Here is a 16,371-nt window from a genome sequence, read left to right as displayed (position 1 = left end):
GGGACCCAAGGAGATGCAGCTGGGGTCTCCAGGGTCACCATCAGACCGCTGGAGCCGGAGAGGGGCAGGGGGCTTGGTGAGAGAAGCAAGAGACCGCTCCTCCTCCCCACCTCGCAGAAACATCAGGCAATGCCGTCAAGGAAGACAAGGTTCTGGCTTCCTCTGGTCCCTGGAGCTGGAAATGAGCCTAAACCAGAGAGCTGGCTAAAAGAATGGGACCCTGCGCTGACGGAGACTGACTTTGAGAGTCAGACAGGCTCAAGTTGGAGTCCTGGTTCCAGCACTTCCTAGTGGTGTGACCTTGGGCAAGTGACTTCATCTGTGTGAACCTCTATTTCCTCATCTGTAAAATGGGAGTAATGATAGTGTCTCCCTCGTGGGGGTGTTAGGAGAATTCAGTGAGGCAGGGCCTATAAAGCCCTTAGCACATGCCTAGCACAAAACATTGCTTACAAATTTTGGGGGGCAGGGGGGTAAACCGTGGAGCAACTCGCTCCAATAACAGATGACTGGTTTGGTTTGATGGCCTCACCTTTCAAACAGGTGCTATGAATTAGCCTCGTTTCAGCGAAGCCCTTCTCTGCCTGTGAAGGAGGAAAAGTCGGGGTGACAATATCAAATAGCTAATATTTATTGAGTGCTAGGCAATACATCGAATGCGCCTAAACATGGAGTCCGAGATTGGTGTTATCACCCTCTTTGTTTCACAGAGGGGAGAACTGCAGCACAGCAATGTCAAGTCATTTCTCCAAGGTCACACAGCCCGTCAGTGGCAAAGCCGGGATTTGAACCCCAGCAGTCTGGCTCTGTGAGCCCAACACTTAGCTACTACCAAACGGAAGGGGGCTTCTAAGTTATAACCCCTAGGGTAGGAATTTGTGCTTTTTAATGTTTTTCATTTCCTTGATCTCAATTGATTCTCATAGCAAAGGTACTGTTTTCCACTTTTATAGATGAGAAAACCAAGGCTTGAGGAAGCGAGTGATTTGAACATGCCCTCCCACACACACATGCACACACACACACACACACACACATTAACTAACGAGCATGAGGTGACACCTAACTTGGGGAGTGACTGGTTCCTTCCTTCTGCAACCCCCTGAGCTTTACTGTCTGACGCTCAGAAGGGGGGACTGCTGGGGGGACTGGTCTGGAAACCAAGTTAAAGGAGGAGCAGCTCAGCCCGGAGGAGGACACGGTGGGGATGTGATCCCCGCCTTCAGGTATTCGAAGGGCACCCGAGGGGAAGTGGGGTTAGACTCTGATCCCAGAGAGCAGACCTGGGAGCAGTAGGTGGAAATGTTAGGAAGGCAGATTTGGTTCAGATAAAGGAGAACCCTACTTTTTGTTCTTAGCATTACAAATTTAGCACACGGTTTGGCAAACATCCCATACCAAATCAATGGGGAAGCCCCATCCCCCTCCCTCCATCAACTCTCCTCCTCGGAGGTGACACTGTCACCCTCTGGTGTTGGATCCTTCCAGGCCCTTTGAGAAAGAGAGGTTCTCTGACAAAGCTGCCAAATAGGAACAGGCTGCCCTGCGGTGGTGGAGTCCACATCCCTGGAAGTTTGCAAAGACACTGGCTGACCACGGGCCAGGGGTTTGTGGGAAGAATTTCTGCTCAGCATAGCAGGTTCCATTAGAAGATGTCTTCCAGTTCTAAGATGTTCTGACCCACCTGGGGCCGACGAGCTAGGTCATGCTGGCGGCAGGTCTTCTGAACAGGACTCAGATCAGCTCTCTCCCGGCATGATTTTCCTCAAAGTCCTTGACTCTGGAGTGGAATTCCCTGCTAGGCTTCCCGTCGGCCTCTCCCCAGCCAGTCATGGGTGTGTGTGCCAGGGCAGGGGCCGGCGTGTGTGATGTCTGCAGTGACTCAGGGGGTACCTGGGCTTGGGTTGACATCGTGTGCCCAGCGCCTGCTCCTGCAGCCTCCCGGCCCTGGCAGCATTGTTACAGCGAGCAGAGGCCTTCGTCTCCCAGCCCCAGGCCCTTGGGCGCGGACATCCTGGGATGCGCACACAGGTGGCACAGGAGCTAGCTGAGTCCCCTGGGGCTGTGGTAACCACACCCATGCCCCAGGCAGCGTGGGTTGCTCTAGAGGCCAGCAAGGGCTGCCAGGGACTCCAGGACCCGCCCCCTCCTGGGCAGCCTCAGTTGGGCCTGACCACAGCGTCACAGGCTGAGGAGAGGGAGCCAGGAGGAGGGCTGGGGCTCCAGGTCAGAGGGGTCGGAGGCCTCTGATGTTGGGGCTGGAAGCCTCTCCTTCTTTCCCCACAGGGCTGTGGGGCCAGCCCCTGCCCTCTGCCATATTTCCTGCTTCTCGGGCTGCTCCGTAAGAGTCTCCCGAAACTGCAGGACTCTGCTTTTTGCTGAGCTCAGGTCCCTGTTTCCTAAATCGACAATACCTGGTTTGAGGAGAGAGGGTAGCTAGTGGGGGTTGGGGGGGGGGGTTCCCTTCCTCTCTCTCTCCATACACTCTTCCCTAGGTGACCTCATCCACTCCCACAGCCTTGAACTTCCAGGCACTGGTGACAGCCACATTTATAGCTCCAGCCCAGAACTCTTCTCTCAACTCCAGTCATTCATTCATTCAACAAACAAGTATTGAGCCTCTTCTCTATTCCAGGCACTGCTCTACATGCTGGGTGTGCAACAGTGACCCAAATAGACAGCCCCTTCCCCTCATGCTCTCCATGCTCACTTGCGCTGCCTGCCAGGCCCCTCACAGGCACCTCCACCACTTCCCTGACTCTGGGCTTTGATCACCGCTCTGCCTGACTGATCCTCCCCTCTCTGCATGCCACCACCATCCACCCTGCAGCTGAACCAGAAACGGGGGTATCATCGTTAATCCTGCCCTCTCCTTCCTTAATTCCTCAGTCACCATGCACTAAGTCTTTTTAAATACCTATACTGTGTCTGGGGACCGACAGAGAACAAGACCAACAGCATCCTTGCCCTCATGGAGCTTACATTCTAGTAGGGGAGAGAGGCCAAAAGACCAATAGATAAAAAAATAGATACTAATATTTCCCACCCACGTTCCAACCCATTCACAAGTTCCGTCACTCCCAGCTCTGAAGCATGTTTCACAGATCCTCCCTCTCCTGCTCTCACCAGTCCAGACTGCAGCGGGCTCCCTCGCCTCTCCTCTGGTCTCCCTGGGTCCCATCTTCTCTTCTACCACCCAGTCTCCACCCAGCAGCCAGAGAGCTTCCTACAACAGACACCAGCTCGTGTTACCCCTGCTTAAAACCTCCAGTGGCTGGATCCCCGCCGCATCTCAAATAAAATCCAAACTCCTTCAGAGAAAGGAGGGCCCTCGGGGCCCTGCTGCTCATCAGGCCCCTTCCTGCCTCTGCAAATCCTCATGCCTCTCTCCCTCGGCCCCGTGAGCCTTTCTCACGCGCACCAGTCCCTTCCACCTTCAGTCGTCTGCACACGCTGTTCCCTCACGTGGACCACGGAACCCCAGCCCACCCGGCTCCTTCGCTTAGCTGAGGCCTCACCCTTCGGGCCTGGCTTAAATGTCACTTCCTTGGTGAGGGATCCCCCCACCCCGTGTTGTTTTCTGTGACTGCAGCCGATTCATTCTCTTGGTGGTACTTACCACTCCTTGTGACTACATATATGTTTATTGCCTGCCTCCCTGAAGTACCCGGGGCCTAGCACAGGGCTAGGGCTCAGTAAATATTTTATGAATGAATGAATGGGCAGAGATGCCCCTGGCACGAGGAGCTGCTGAACTCTGTCCTCTCTTATCCCTCCCAAGCTGTCTCTAGCTGGCTTTTGCACCTCACTTCTGGGGCATTCCTGGGAGGCCTTGGGGGAATCACGTGAAAGCTCTTCTCTTTACATTATGCATTTCCTGCCTGAGAAACTGTCAGGATAACGAGGAGGGCTGAAACAGAGAGAGAGGGAGGGAGAGTCCCCATAGCTCTTCCTTTCAGAAGGTAACTGTTTGTACTGCTGTTTTGGGTCCTTGTAACCTTCCCCCTCCCCAGATGTGAGGGGGCTGATTCATCCTGGCTCCTCTCAGGGCCTAGCCCAGCAGCCATGCACAGTAGGTACTGGGGAGATGCCGGGTGAACCAAGAAAGGGATGGAAAAGGGAGCAGGAAGAGTGAGGAAGAAGAGGGAGGGATGAAGGGAGTGATGAAGAGATGAAAGAGAAGGATGGAGGGAAGTGAGGTTGGGGCCTGGGAAAAAGCCGGGATTGCCTGACCCAGCATGGCCCTTAAGGCAGCCCTGTCACCCCCCACACACTCTTTCTTGCACTCAGAGCCCTCCTCCCAGACCCTGGGGCTGCTGGACGTGACTGCCCCTGAGGGCCCCTCTGCAGGGACCTTAACCCTTGGAGCAACTCCATTCCTAATAGCCCTAGAGACTCCTGCTCAGCACCGGTCCCCCCACCCCCACCCTGTCTTTAGGCCCCAGACCCAAGGACAGTTACTTCAAATTCAGTGTAGTGATCAAGTGTTCAGAGCACACAAAGGAAAACAAAACCAGACTTTCCTCCACGCCCTCAGCCCTCAGCCCCAGAGGGGCTCCAGGAGGGGGTGTCCTCCCACTGCTTCAGGGCCAGGCTTTGCCAGCGGCCCCTCTGGAATACCAGGGGCAAGCTCAGGAGGCCAGAGGCCCAGAGGAGCTGTTCCTGGTCTAGATGTTGCCATGGTGGCTATCCCTGGGGTGGCGGCTCCCAAGTTGCTATGGAGAGCAGAGTTATGCCACTGCCACCACCACCACCACCACCACAGAGAGGCTGCCCCGGGATCCTGAACCCTTGCTAGGCTGCTGGATGGTCAGCCTAGTGGCCAGTCTGTGCCATCCTCTCAGTATGCGAGGGGGGAGCGGCACAGAACCATGAACGTGAGTCAGAATTAACCCCCTTCCCAACACTCCAGCAGCATCCAGGCTGGTGCCTCAGGACCTTCTCCTCCCCTCAGGGGACAACACTGTTTGTACTCCTGGTGGATCAATTAGGGACCTCATCTCTCTCAGGAACCCACTAGACGTGGCACCCAGTTCCCAGGGAACCTGGGGGTGGAATGGTGAGGGTAGGGGATGGGTAAAAATGCTCCAGTGGTACCACTCTCCCTCTGGGCCTCAGTGTGCTGGACTGTGACAAGCTGGATCTCCCTGGAAGAATTGAAAAATTCGTCTCTAGTACACTCCATCTTTCCTCCTGGGTTTTTCTCTACCCTTGCCAGGGACTCTCACTGACCGTCACTCCCTTACTGCCTCCAAAACACATATATTTCCAGGGTCCTTCTATTCTCTTCACTTTCTCTTCGTGTTCTCATCTATGCATAGGAAAGTATCTTGTGTCAGTCATCCATACTCTAGTATAAGCTAGGGTCCCTGTATATTTTATTTCCCAGGACATAGGATTATTAGACCTCCTCCCAACTTATGGAGCAAGAGCCTTGTTCTCTGTTATAGAAAATCCTAGCACCAAAGAGCTCCAAGCAGGGTAGATAATTGTTTGATCAGAGGAGAAAGAACACAGGAGCTTCCTTGTGTGAGTCAAATTAGAGGCCAGGGTTCTACAAGGACGTCTGGGTTGGTTCTGATTAACAAAAAAGAAAATGGAGCACAAAAGGGAAATGAGAAGTGATATACAATAGAAGTTGCCTATGTCTAGAAGATCCTGTCTCTACTTTTTGTCCCCCTTCCACATTCCAGTATTAAGTCCTCTGCCTGGCAAACTCTTATTCATCCCTCAAGGCCCACTCAACTATCATCTCCTCTGAGAATCCTTCCTGGACTCTTCCTTTATGCTCTCATAGCACCTTGTATACACCTCCATTATAGTATTGATCACAGTAATAGCTGATTGCTTGTTTACTCATTTATGGATGCTTCGTTTATTAATGCCTTTATCTCCAGCCCCTTCTCAGTGCTCAGGAGCTCAACAATGGATGAATGAATGAAGGAATGATTGAGCAGACAGTAAATGAGCTAGCTGCTCGCTGCTGACTTCAGTCGTTCACATCTGTCATTCTAGCCTCTGTCTGGTCTCAGAATTCATCCAGAACAAATTCCCTGGGATGCTGAACCTCTCCCTCTACCACCCCACCACTGTGTGCCAGCCAAGTCTCTCCTCCACCACCACCATCAGTGCTCCCATATGCAGCCCCCCACGCCCCTCAGCTTCCAGGCTCTGACCGGCTGGGCCTTTCTTTCCTGGTCCCCATCTGTGAAATGGGGATACTTGTATCATGTCCTGCAGATTTGCCAGGAGGAGTAAACGGAGGTGGAATACATGGAACAGCCAGCCAGACTCAGGCAGGTGACGGCTCAGTGCATATCCTTCCCTATTTGTAGAGAAACAGTCGGGGGGGCGGGGGGGAAGGCCTGACTTCCACAACAGAAAGTACCAGAAACCCTTTTCCAGAAATCCCTTGCTAGGGCCATTCACTGTGGGAATATGGGATGGAGATGGTGTCCATTTGAGGCAGGGCCTTGGGACGTGAGTGCTCATGAGACGACTCGCTGGGGTGGCCATTTCCCTCTTGGTGACCCAGAATCAGTGATGCGTACAGACTTGCTTCCCCTGAGAAGTCAGAGAGCGGCCTGCAAAGCTGCCTGCTTCCTGTGCTTGGGGGCACCTCTGCCCCGCTTCCATTCCTCCTCTCTGCCCCAAGGCCCGGGGTCCAGAGCTGCCCCACGTCTTCACACACACCTGCCAGCTGCTGAGAATGGGAGCCAGGGAGGCCGTGAGAGAAGAGAAAGCAGTAGAGGAGAGGCAGAGAGCAGGATCTCAGGAGAGGAGGAGGAGGAAGTGGAAGAGGAGGAAGGGGGAGGAAGAGGAAGAGGGAGGAGGGGAGCAGAGGGGAAGGGGGGAGAAAGGAGAGTGGAAGGGAGGGGGAGGGGAAGCCAGGCTGGAGGAGAGAGAGAAAACGTGGCTGGGGGAGGGGAGGAGGGGAAGAAGGAGCTGCCGGCTAGTCCTCCGCGGGACCTAAGATGAACTGAGCAGGCTGGAAATAGAACAGCGGGGCAAACCCAAAATGCTCTGTTTGGGTGTCTGCTGAGCCAGCACGTGAATGAGCAGAACTGGGGGAGCAATTCAAGGAACAAATAGATCATTTCACCTCAGGGGGAGGTCAGAACGGGAAGCATTTATCCCAGCTCTCCCAGACTTGTCGGGGTTCTTTTTCTGAAGATGTTTGCTTTACATAATCATTATTTTTAACAGGCTAGCTTAGTGGCTGGGTTAGCCTGCCACCACCCCGTCTTTGGCAGGTGGAAGCTTTGGGTTACTTTGAGACCAAGCCCACTCTGGGTTTTTATTCTGACTGTGGACACGTCTGGCTTCAGGAGAAGGGATCTTAATCCACTTTCCAAATGGAGACTTTGGAGTCTGAGCCACGTAATGGAATACCACTTACCTTATTTGAACAAAACCCAGTTCTGGGACGGGTCAGGACTGGCCTGCGGGGCCCTGCCTCTGTCAGCCCCCGAGAGCTCCACCATGCCTTTTGATGACCAGATTTGATGCCAGGAACTTCACCCTGAGAGGTGCCCAGAGCACTGAGGCCCTGCCGTGCTGGCTCCTTCCCTGATCACAAGAGGTACCACCTGTTTGTTCCTCTCCACCAGCCCCCACCACAGCCCTCTGTTTCTCTCTTCCTCCACTCCTCCAAACCCTTTCTCTCTCTTTCCCCACCTAGGCCCCTACGGGGGCTCTTGGGTGGCAAAGAGAACTTTCTGACTCTCAGGGCCCATGAACTCCCTGAAATTGCAGCCAAAGTTGTGTGTATGTGTGGGTGAATGTACATTTCCTAGAGACAGGATCCAGAGCTTCCATCAGATTCTGAGGACTTTGAGCCCACCACCGCCCCACCCCCCCCCACCCCCAACATGAAGAACTGTTAGTCTAGAAGTTAGAGGTCAGGCCAGCACAGGCTATGAAGACAGCTGGAGCCAGTGGCCTCTGGCAGCTGCTTTTTGGCCCAGCCCACGTCCTCCTCACTGTGGGGTTTTTGCTCCATCACAGATTTCTTGAGAATTCAGATCAGCTCTACTTGGGACTGAGTGTGGACAGCTATTAGGGGCCTAGAGCTCTAGCCTTGCGTCCACCAATGGCTGTACAATCTTTGGCAACTTGCTTGACTTGGCTGAGCTGCAGTTCTCCCTCTGTAAAACTGGGGATACAACCGCCCGCCTTAGTGAATTCTCACGAGGCTCAAATGAGACCCCGTGTCCCCGCCACTTAGCTCAGTAACTGACGTTTCATCAACTTCATTTCCTTCCTTCCTGCTCTCACTCCTTTCCTGGATGAACTTGAAGGGCCTTTCTAAGTTTAGTAGGTAGACTCCACCGGAGGACCTGTGAGGAAACCTAAACTGGGGAGAGAAAGAACCCAGGCCATTCCACAGCCTCTCCAGGAGGGGCTGGGGCCGGAGGGTAGGTCTGCAGGGCAGACGAGGGAGATGGAGTAAGCAGAAAGTCTTGACTGTGGTGGACAGGAGACCAAACCCGTAGCTCTTTGGAACACAGCTGGATATCAGACAGGACTTTGGCTTTAACCAAATATTTGACATTTTGTAGAGCTCATTTCTAAACGTGAGGCCGGGTGCTGGCAGGCCGGGGTCCATTCCCCAGTCCCTGCTCTGGGCTTCAGTTTTCATCAGGAGTCTTTCATAGGAAGCCCCAGCTAGTGATCAATTCATGGCAAAAAGCAAAGGGAAGTCTTATCTCCAAGGAGATTAGATCAGCGTTTTCCTGTTTCAACTGGGTGGTTAGTCCTGCACATATTGATTATATAACCCCAAGTGGAAATAGGGCCCTCGATTTGACTGCCTTTCCAGACTGGACACTTAGGAACACATCAGCCGTAAGGAAGCTGATTTAAGGCCCCCTGGGTCCCTGCCCCCATTGCACATGTGTGCACACACTCACGCACACACCAGCAAGAGAGATGCCTGATTGATTGCAGTTGTTGTTAGCACCATCGAATTGATTCCGACCCCTCGTGACCCTGTGTACGGCAGAACTGAACCGTGCCTGGTCTTTACCGGCGGCACAGCTTTCACCATCACAGCAACATGCAGCTGCCACAGTGTGACAATTGAAAGACGACAGGGTGGTGTGGTTCCCTGATCAGAAAAGGAACCCAGGCCACAGCAGTGAGAGTACCAGATCTTAACCACTAGACCGCCTGGGCTGGCTTGGTTGCAGAGCCACCCTATGATCTCTCCTTCCCCGCACTGCATCTCCCCTTCCTCTGGGCCAAGGCTCTCGTCTAAAGTGGCTTGTTCTGCGCACTTCAGGTAGAACTAGAAGGAAAGCAAGTCAGACTCCTCTTCTCTGACATTGATGAGGTGGGGGACCAGGGAGGATGTTTCAGAAAATTCTGGAGTTCTTCTTGGTTCCTTGTACTATCTGGGCCAGTTCCAGCTTGCGCTGCCCTTGTTTGGCCTGCCTGTTGCCGGAGTGAGAGACCAGCATCTTAGAGAATGCACATAAAGTACTCTGAGCCTCTCAGATGTAAAGACAAGAGAAATCAAAGCTGGCTCTTATCTCCATCCAGATGATGGGTAAAGATGAGAGAAATCAAAGCTGGCTCTTATCTCCATCCAGATGATGGGGATCCAAACGGTCGGCGCCCGTGCCCTTTCTGGCCTCACTTGGACAGTGGCTGAGTTAATGCCAGGTTGAGATTTCTCTTCCCCTTTACTAACCTGGCCCCAAGGCTGGCAGGGTATCAGCTGCTAAATCTCCAGTCCATTAAGAGTCACCTGCAGCCTTCTTCACATCCCAGGAGGAGTCCACTCCATCCTGACATCAGAAGCCGCCTTTTACCAATGCTTTCTTCACTCTGGATTTGGGCATCACATCTGTAATCTGAAGCCTGGAAAATATTTTTAGCCACCAACCCTGATGCAGACTTTATCCCCGTTCACAACGGTGGGGGGTGAAGAGGGGAGGGAACTGACTGGAAGATTCCACCACCACAGGGCTAACAGCTCCTTGGGGATCTTCCCAAGGACAAGCCTGGCCACATCCATCCTTTTCCAAAAGCCCTTCCGTGGCTCCCATTGGATGAAGGTGAGATGTGTCTGTGCAGCTTCCAGAGACCCTCGACCGTCTGTCCCAGCCCTCCCTCCCCACCTGCCCACGCACGAGTGTCCTTTGAAATCGTGTGCTTTCCTGCGTTGGGTCACACTCTTTGCTTTCTTGGAGTGACCCCTGCTTCCTCCACCTTGTGAAACCTACTCTTCCTTTGTGAAGTCTTCTGATCCACCCTGTCCCACCGGCAGAACTCTGTGCCCTCCTGGCCCTTGATACACCTTTATGAGAGCATTTGCTGCACGAGACGTTTACTTGACTGCGTCGGACAAGCCTTTTAAGGGCTGTAGCTTGGACTCACCTTTCCTGTACTCCTGGCAACTAGGCCACAGGGACCTCCATAGATATGTTAGAAAAAATTATCGGAAATTTAGATAAGGCCAAGAGGATGGCTGTATGTTCCTTCAGGGTCCTACTGAAGCTTTGTTTAACAGACCTACACGAAGATCATTTAATTCTCCGGAACCGTGCTATCAACGTATGGCTACTGAACACTTGAAATGTGGGGAACACCACATGTCAAAATGACAATATTTTGGACATGCTGGGTTAAATAAAACATATTATTACAATTAATTTCACCTATTTGTTTTTCATTTTTAATGTGGCTACTAGAAAAACTTAAATTACACACGTGGCTCGCGAGATATATCTGTTGGACGGCATGGCTCTGCTGCCGTAGAAGAAAGTTTCACTGTTGACTTTGCCATTTGGTTTTTTGGGGGGTTTTTTTGCGAGGAAGATTGGCCCTGAGCTAACATCTGTTGCCAATCTTCCTCTTTTTGCTTGAGGAAGATTGCTACTGAGCTAACAGCTGTGCCAGTCTTCCTCTATTTTATGTGGGATGCCGCCACAGTGTGGCTTGATGAGCGGTGCTAGGTCCGTGCCCAGGATCCAAACCTGCAAACCCTGGGCCACCAAAGCAGAGTGCACAAACTTAACCACTACACCACCGGGCCGGCCTGGTTATTTGCTATTATTAGTGAAGAACTTAGACTGTGAAGTTGCATGTTGAGTAGTAGGTTTTTGTCTGGTAGAGATTTGAGTGGTTTCTGTCCACTGGGGGAGATCGCCTGATTTTATTCCCCTGTAGGACATTTACCAGATTTGTCTCTAACTTAAAAAAATTATTTTGGTGTGCCCTTCCTTTAAGTCCCAGTTCCGTAACTGCTCTTTGAACCAGCTTTGTCATCTCACGGGCTCCCTCGTTAACTAACGAGTTCAGTAAAATCTTTGACACGTGTTCATTCCGTATCCGTATGAGACGCATGCTTTTAACTGTTTGGAAATTACTTAGATGGATCTCTATCTCCTGTCCAGCTTAAGAGAAGAGACGGAATTATTAACATGCCTGGTATTAAGTAGGGGCTCAGTAAATGTTTGTTGAATGAATAAAAAGCACTTTCTTGGACTTGGGAGCTTATGTTCAAACTGCCAGCCACACTTGGGATCCCTATCAGCCCTATGCCCGGAGGCGGGGGGATATAGGAAAGATAAGACCCTCTTTTCAGGATCCCAAACTATTTGGCTGGTCCCCAGGAAGATTCCCCAATTCTTGGAGCCTGCGATCCCAAGGGGATGCTGGTCAAAGCCAGTCCCTTCAGTCAGCTCACGGGGAGGTCCACCCAGCCTCCCCTGCCAGGGTGCTGCAGGAAGCGGGGCACCCACACAGGTTACCCTGCTCTTGCCGCCCATGCCCTGGGGTCTTGCTGACCTCAGCACTGTGAAGATCCCACAGACACCCCTGGCTGCTCCTCAAGGGCTGGACACAGAGGCGCTTATGTGTTGTAGGTCAGTAGCAGTGCTGGCCTTGAGACCCAGGTCTTCTGGAGGCCCTGGAAAAATCTCTGAGTCCTGAGTCCTGGCAGACAATTGCAGAACTATGTCTCTTCCCGCACAGTGAGCAGATGGCCGGCTGGCAGGTGAAGGTGGAAGTTGATTGCGAATTCCTTGAGGGCAGAAGTTTGTCGTTTGTATGCCTGGCACCTGCTGGCACTTTGCTGGGCGCACAGTGGACACCCAGTGAATGCTCATCCCCTCCCCGCCCATGCCCAACTCCAGCTGTAGCTGCTTCCTTCCAATGAGCCGGATAGACTCCTTGGCCGCGACAGAACATCGATTAATCAATGCCCCTCTGGGACTCTGGGCGAGATCCGCTGACAATTAGGCATCAAGCTCAGGGGTGGTGACCTTTCAGAAGTGTCACACCAAGCCCACCCTTGCCTTACAAAAACAGAGAAGTTGGTAGAGGCTCTGCTGCTGGAGGAGGAGAATAAAAGCAATATTTCTTTTCTTTTTTAATTGTGGTAAAATTTCCGTAACAAAATTTACTCTTTTTAAGTATACAGTTCAGTGGCATTAATACCTTCACATGGTTGTACAACCACTACCACCACCCATCTCTAGAAATTTCCCATCACCCCAGACTGAAACTCTGTACCTGTTAAACGACAGCTCCCCATTCCCCCTCCCCAGGGCCTGGCCATCACCATCCTACCTTCTGTCCCTGTGAATCTGACACCGCTAGTACCTCATATAAGTGGAATCATACGGTATTTGTCCTTTTGTGATTGCCTTAGCATAATGTCCTCAAAGTTCATCTATACTGTAACATATGTCATAAATTACTTTTTAAGGTTGAAAAATATTCCATTGTGTGTGTATATATATGCATTGCGTGTGTGTATATATATATGTGTGTATATATATATATATATATACACACACATAAAATTTGATACATATTTTATTTATCCATTAATCCATTGATGAACTCTTGGGTTACTTCCACATTTTGGCTATTGTGAATAATGGATATACAAATATCTTTTCAAGATCCTACTTTCAGTTCTTCTGGGTATATAGCGAGAAGTGAAATTACTAGATCATATGGTAATTCGGTGTTTAAGTTTTCCAGGTAAAAGCAACATTCTGAGCACCTCTCTTGTGCCGGCTCTAAGCTAGGCCCTTTCCATATGAGGTCTCATTTAATCCATACAACAACCCTGTGGGGTGGAAATTACTGTCTCCACTTTATAGAAAGTGTAGGTTCCAGAAACTAATTGACTTTCTCAAGATTATAGGTAGTGACTGGCAGTCAAGTTTTGAACCCAGGCCTGCTTGATTCCAAAGCCACACTGTTCCCAGGCAGAAGGCAGTGAAGATAAATACAGTCCTCAAAAGGAGGGGCCACACTTTAAAGCTGTTAGCAGCTAACACTTTCCTTAATTAACAATTAACACCTTAGCAGGAATCAGATGCTGATGGAAGAATGGGTCGTCACTCTCCTTTTTCTCATGTCAACTGAAAGGCAGTCTTCCAGATGGTTCCCAGACACAGCTCCTCTTTCCCTGGCCTCCCACCCCGCCTCCTCCCCCATCACCAGGCTTCCCTCATTCCCTGGCTAAGGCCCCCACTCAGCTCAAGCCTCATCTCCACCCAGAAGTCCTCCCAGCCACACTCCAGGAGGGGAGGCTCCTCCATGCTTCCCTGGGCTTCGGGGCCTCCCTGGAGTAGGCCGCCCTGAACTTGGCACTATTGCTTCCTATACTAACTCACTCCTGGCTGCAAGCTCCCCAGGGCGGAGTGCACACTGCCCCTCTGGACAGCCTGCCCCTACCACGCCTGGTGCTATGGAACTGTTTGAATCAATGATTCAATGAGTGACTCATTCAATCAGCGACAGTAGGGAAGACAGGAACGAAGAGAGAGGAAACCAGAATTATCCTCCTCTACTTCACTATTTGTGTAAGACCCGGCTGTGAGTTGCTCAGAATAATTTGTGTGCCACATTTGGCACCACTGCGCAAACCTGAGCCATTTTGGGGTTGGAAACTCCCAGGAAAAGCAACGGAATTATCCTTTTGGAGAAAATATGCCCACGCGGTTGGCCCAAGGAAGGAGAGGAGGGGCTTTCAGTGTTGGCAGAGATTTCATGTCCCGAGGAAAACCAAATCCCAAGGGGAGAAACTGTTCGTGAGACCTTGAGCACCATTATTCATTCCTTCATTCACTCAGTCATCCCAATGATCAGACCTGCACTTGCTCTGAGCCAGGCACCCAGCTCGCACCCAAGGGAAAAAGAGAAGGAAAGACCCACTCCTGAGGTGTGGTGTGCTCAGACGCAGCCACTGGGCCAGGAGAGGCCCCCGGCTTCTCTGGGAGGAGGAGAGGAGCGGCTGCGGCAGGGGAGGCTCAGCCAAGCCCACGGCCAGGAAGCAGGTGGCTGCTCCTGAAGCCAAGCCCCTCGATTGCAGGGAAGCACTGGCTTCACCTGCAGGTTCAGCTGACGCTCCAGCCTTTGACGTCAGGACTGGTGGATGAGGACCTCGCAGCAGACAGGGAGGGCAGGGGAGGCAGTCAGCAAACAGAGAAATAGCCAGGTATCCGGGCGTGGCAGCTGTTCACACCCAGAGGGTAGGCGGGGAGTGCCAGCACAGTAGCGGAGTTCATTGGCCAGAGCCCTTGCAGGACCTCCATGTGGGCGCCACGAAGTCTGTCCCCACCACCGCACACTAGTCCAGCTTGGCTTAGAGCACAGTCTATTTAGAGGGCTTCAAGCTCCGCAGGCCAAGAACATGAAAATGTAGTGAAAAATGCTGCTATGAACATGGTGTACGGATATCTCTTTGAGATCCTACTTTCAATTCATCTGGGTGTATATCCAGAAGTAGAATTGCTGGAAGGGCAGCAGAAAAAAGCAGAAGCAGGAACAAGTGTAGCAGAATGAGATAGGATTTGAACTTGATTAGAGAGCAAGGCTTTGGGGTTATTTGCCCAAGAGAGAAGGCACTTAAGTGACTTGGTCATTCATAATTATTTGTAAGGTGTTAGGATGACAGCAGTAATCCAAACGGTCCTCACTCTATGAGATGAGCACGACAGGACACCATTCCATTGTGCAGGCAAAGGAAACGAGACACTGAAATGTTATGGCCCTTTCTGGGCACTGAGTTTGTCAGTAAAGGAGATTGAATGCCAGTGTTTCTGTCCTTGGTCCAGGGTCGTTGCTCACTCCAGGCTGCTTCTCCTGACGGCATGGGTACAAGGTGGGTCCCACATTGGGGGGATTTTGAGACCAAGCCCACAAGGGTGAGCCACCTAGCTGCTCCAGGTCGCTCCCTGAGGACTGATCATAGGAAGGAGCCGGGGGGAGCAGGCCCTAAGTCACCTGGGACCTGCGCAGCCTGCTGCACCCCCACTCTTCATCCGGGTGCCCAGCCCTGACTGGTCCTGGCAGCTTGAGTGCATTTACCTTACCAGGCCTTAGCAGGGGTGGCTTGGGGGAACTCAGAGGCTTCCTGGCTGGAGGAGGATGTCCAGGTTCTGTGACTCAGTGTGCTTGCAAGAAAATAAATTCGCTAAAATGATTTCTTTTTCCTTCCAACATAGAAATGAAGTTCATAATCTAGCCCTGGCTGCCAGAGGAGAGCCCTCTCTGAATTCCTGCCCTGTCTTGAGTACAGCCATTAAGTGGTCATTTGGGTTCAGGGGATGGAAGTCTGCCCGCAGGGCTGTGCCTGGCCTGGTTAACTCCCTGGCGTAAGCCCGGGAGAAGGATGGAGCAAGGCTTTGCTCCCCACAGGGCTCTCCCTCCCAGGCTACATGGAGCACTGAGAAATGCGCTCCCTTGGTCACAGGGGAGAGGGTGGATGGCTCAGCTCAACCTTCCTCTCCGCTCAAAAGAGTTCCCAATGCCCCACCTGCCTAGAGTAGGTCTAGCACATTAGCACATCCACTGGGCATTTCCTCTGGGCCAAATATTGGAGGAGGTGTAATTTCCACGCTAAAGATGAGAAACCTGAGGCTCAGAGATGTTAACTTGTCTGGGTCAGGCAGCTAGTGAGTTGCAGCTCAAAGCCTGGCTCTGATGGAATCCTTGCACCGGTCATTTCAGGTAGGTATTGTTATCAGTTTTGCATAGGTGAAGAAACTGGGGCTCAGACAGGCTGAGCGAGCCCCTCAGGCAACAATCACTAAAAGATACACCTAAAACTAGAGCTGAAAGCCCTACCTCTTTCCAGTCTCCTGTCCCCACTGCCACTGGCAGGCTGTCCTCCCTCACACTGCCCATGTTGGGCTTCATACCTTTGCTCACTGGGTCCCTTGCACCCTCAACACCCTTCTCCCACCCGGTGCTTTCAGGCAGCTCTCTGAAGCCAACTCTGAACATCCTCACAGTCCGTCTGTGTGGTCCGGCTCCAAACGGCTCCTCCAAAGTCTTCCCTGACGCTTGAGCTATGCCAAGCACCCCCTGTCTCTTCTTCCCAATCTCCTGTTGCATTTCCTA

The 16,371-nt window shown here is 52.1% G+C and overlaps 1 protein-coding gene across 3 annotated transcripts in view; it reads left to right on the top strand.

The window, feature by feature from the left end:
• KCNC4 (potassium voltage-gated channel subfamily C member 4) overlaps positions 1–16,371 on the top strand; it is a 48,593-nt gene that overhangs the window by 24,695 nt on the left and 7,527 nt on the right. The window contains exon 4 of one of the 3 annotated variants that reach the window (XM_070607859.1): positions 9,775–10,658. The exons of the other annotated variants lie outside the window; for them this stretch is intronic. Within the exon in view, the coding sequence (XP_070463960.1) occupies positions 9,775–9,881 (107 nt within the window). The 3' untranslated portion in view covers positions 9,882–10,658. Of the gene's footprint in view, positions 1–9,774; positions 10,659–16,371 lie in introns of those variants that run through there. 3 annotated transcript variants of the gene reach the window in all.

The sequence above is a fragment of the Equus przewalskii genome, unplaced genomic scaffold (genome assembly GCF_037783145.1).
Source record: "Equus przewalskii isolate Varuska unplaced genomic scaffold, EquPr2 ChrUn-13, whole genome shotgun sequence".
In the NCBI taxonomy this organism is placed as follows: Eukaryota; Metazoa; Chordata; class Mammalia; order Perissodactyla; family Equidae; genus Equus; species Equus przewalskii.
Note: the sequence above shows the minus strand (reverse complement) of the source record. Positions and strands in the feature narration are given on the sequence as shown.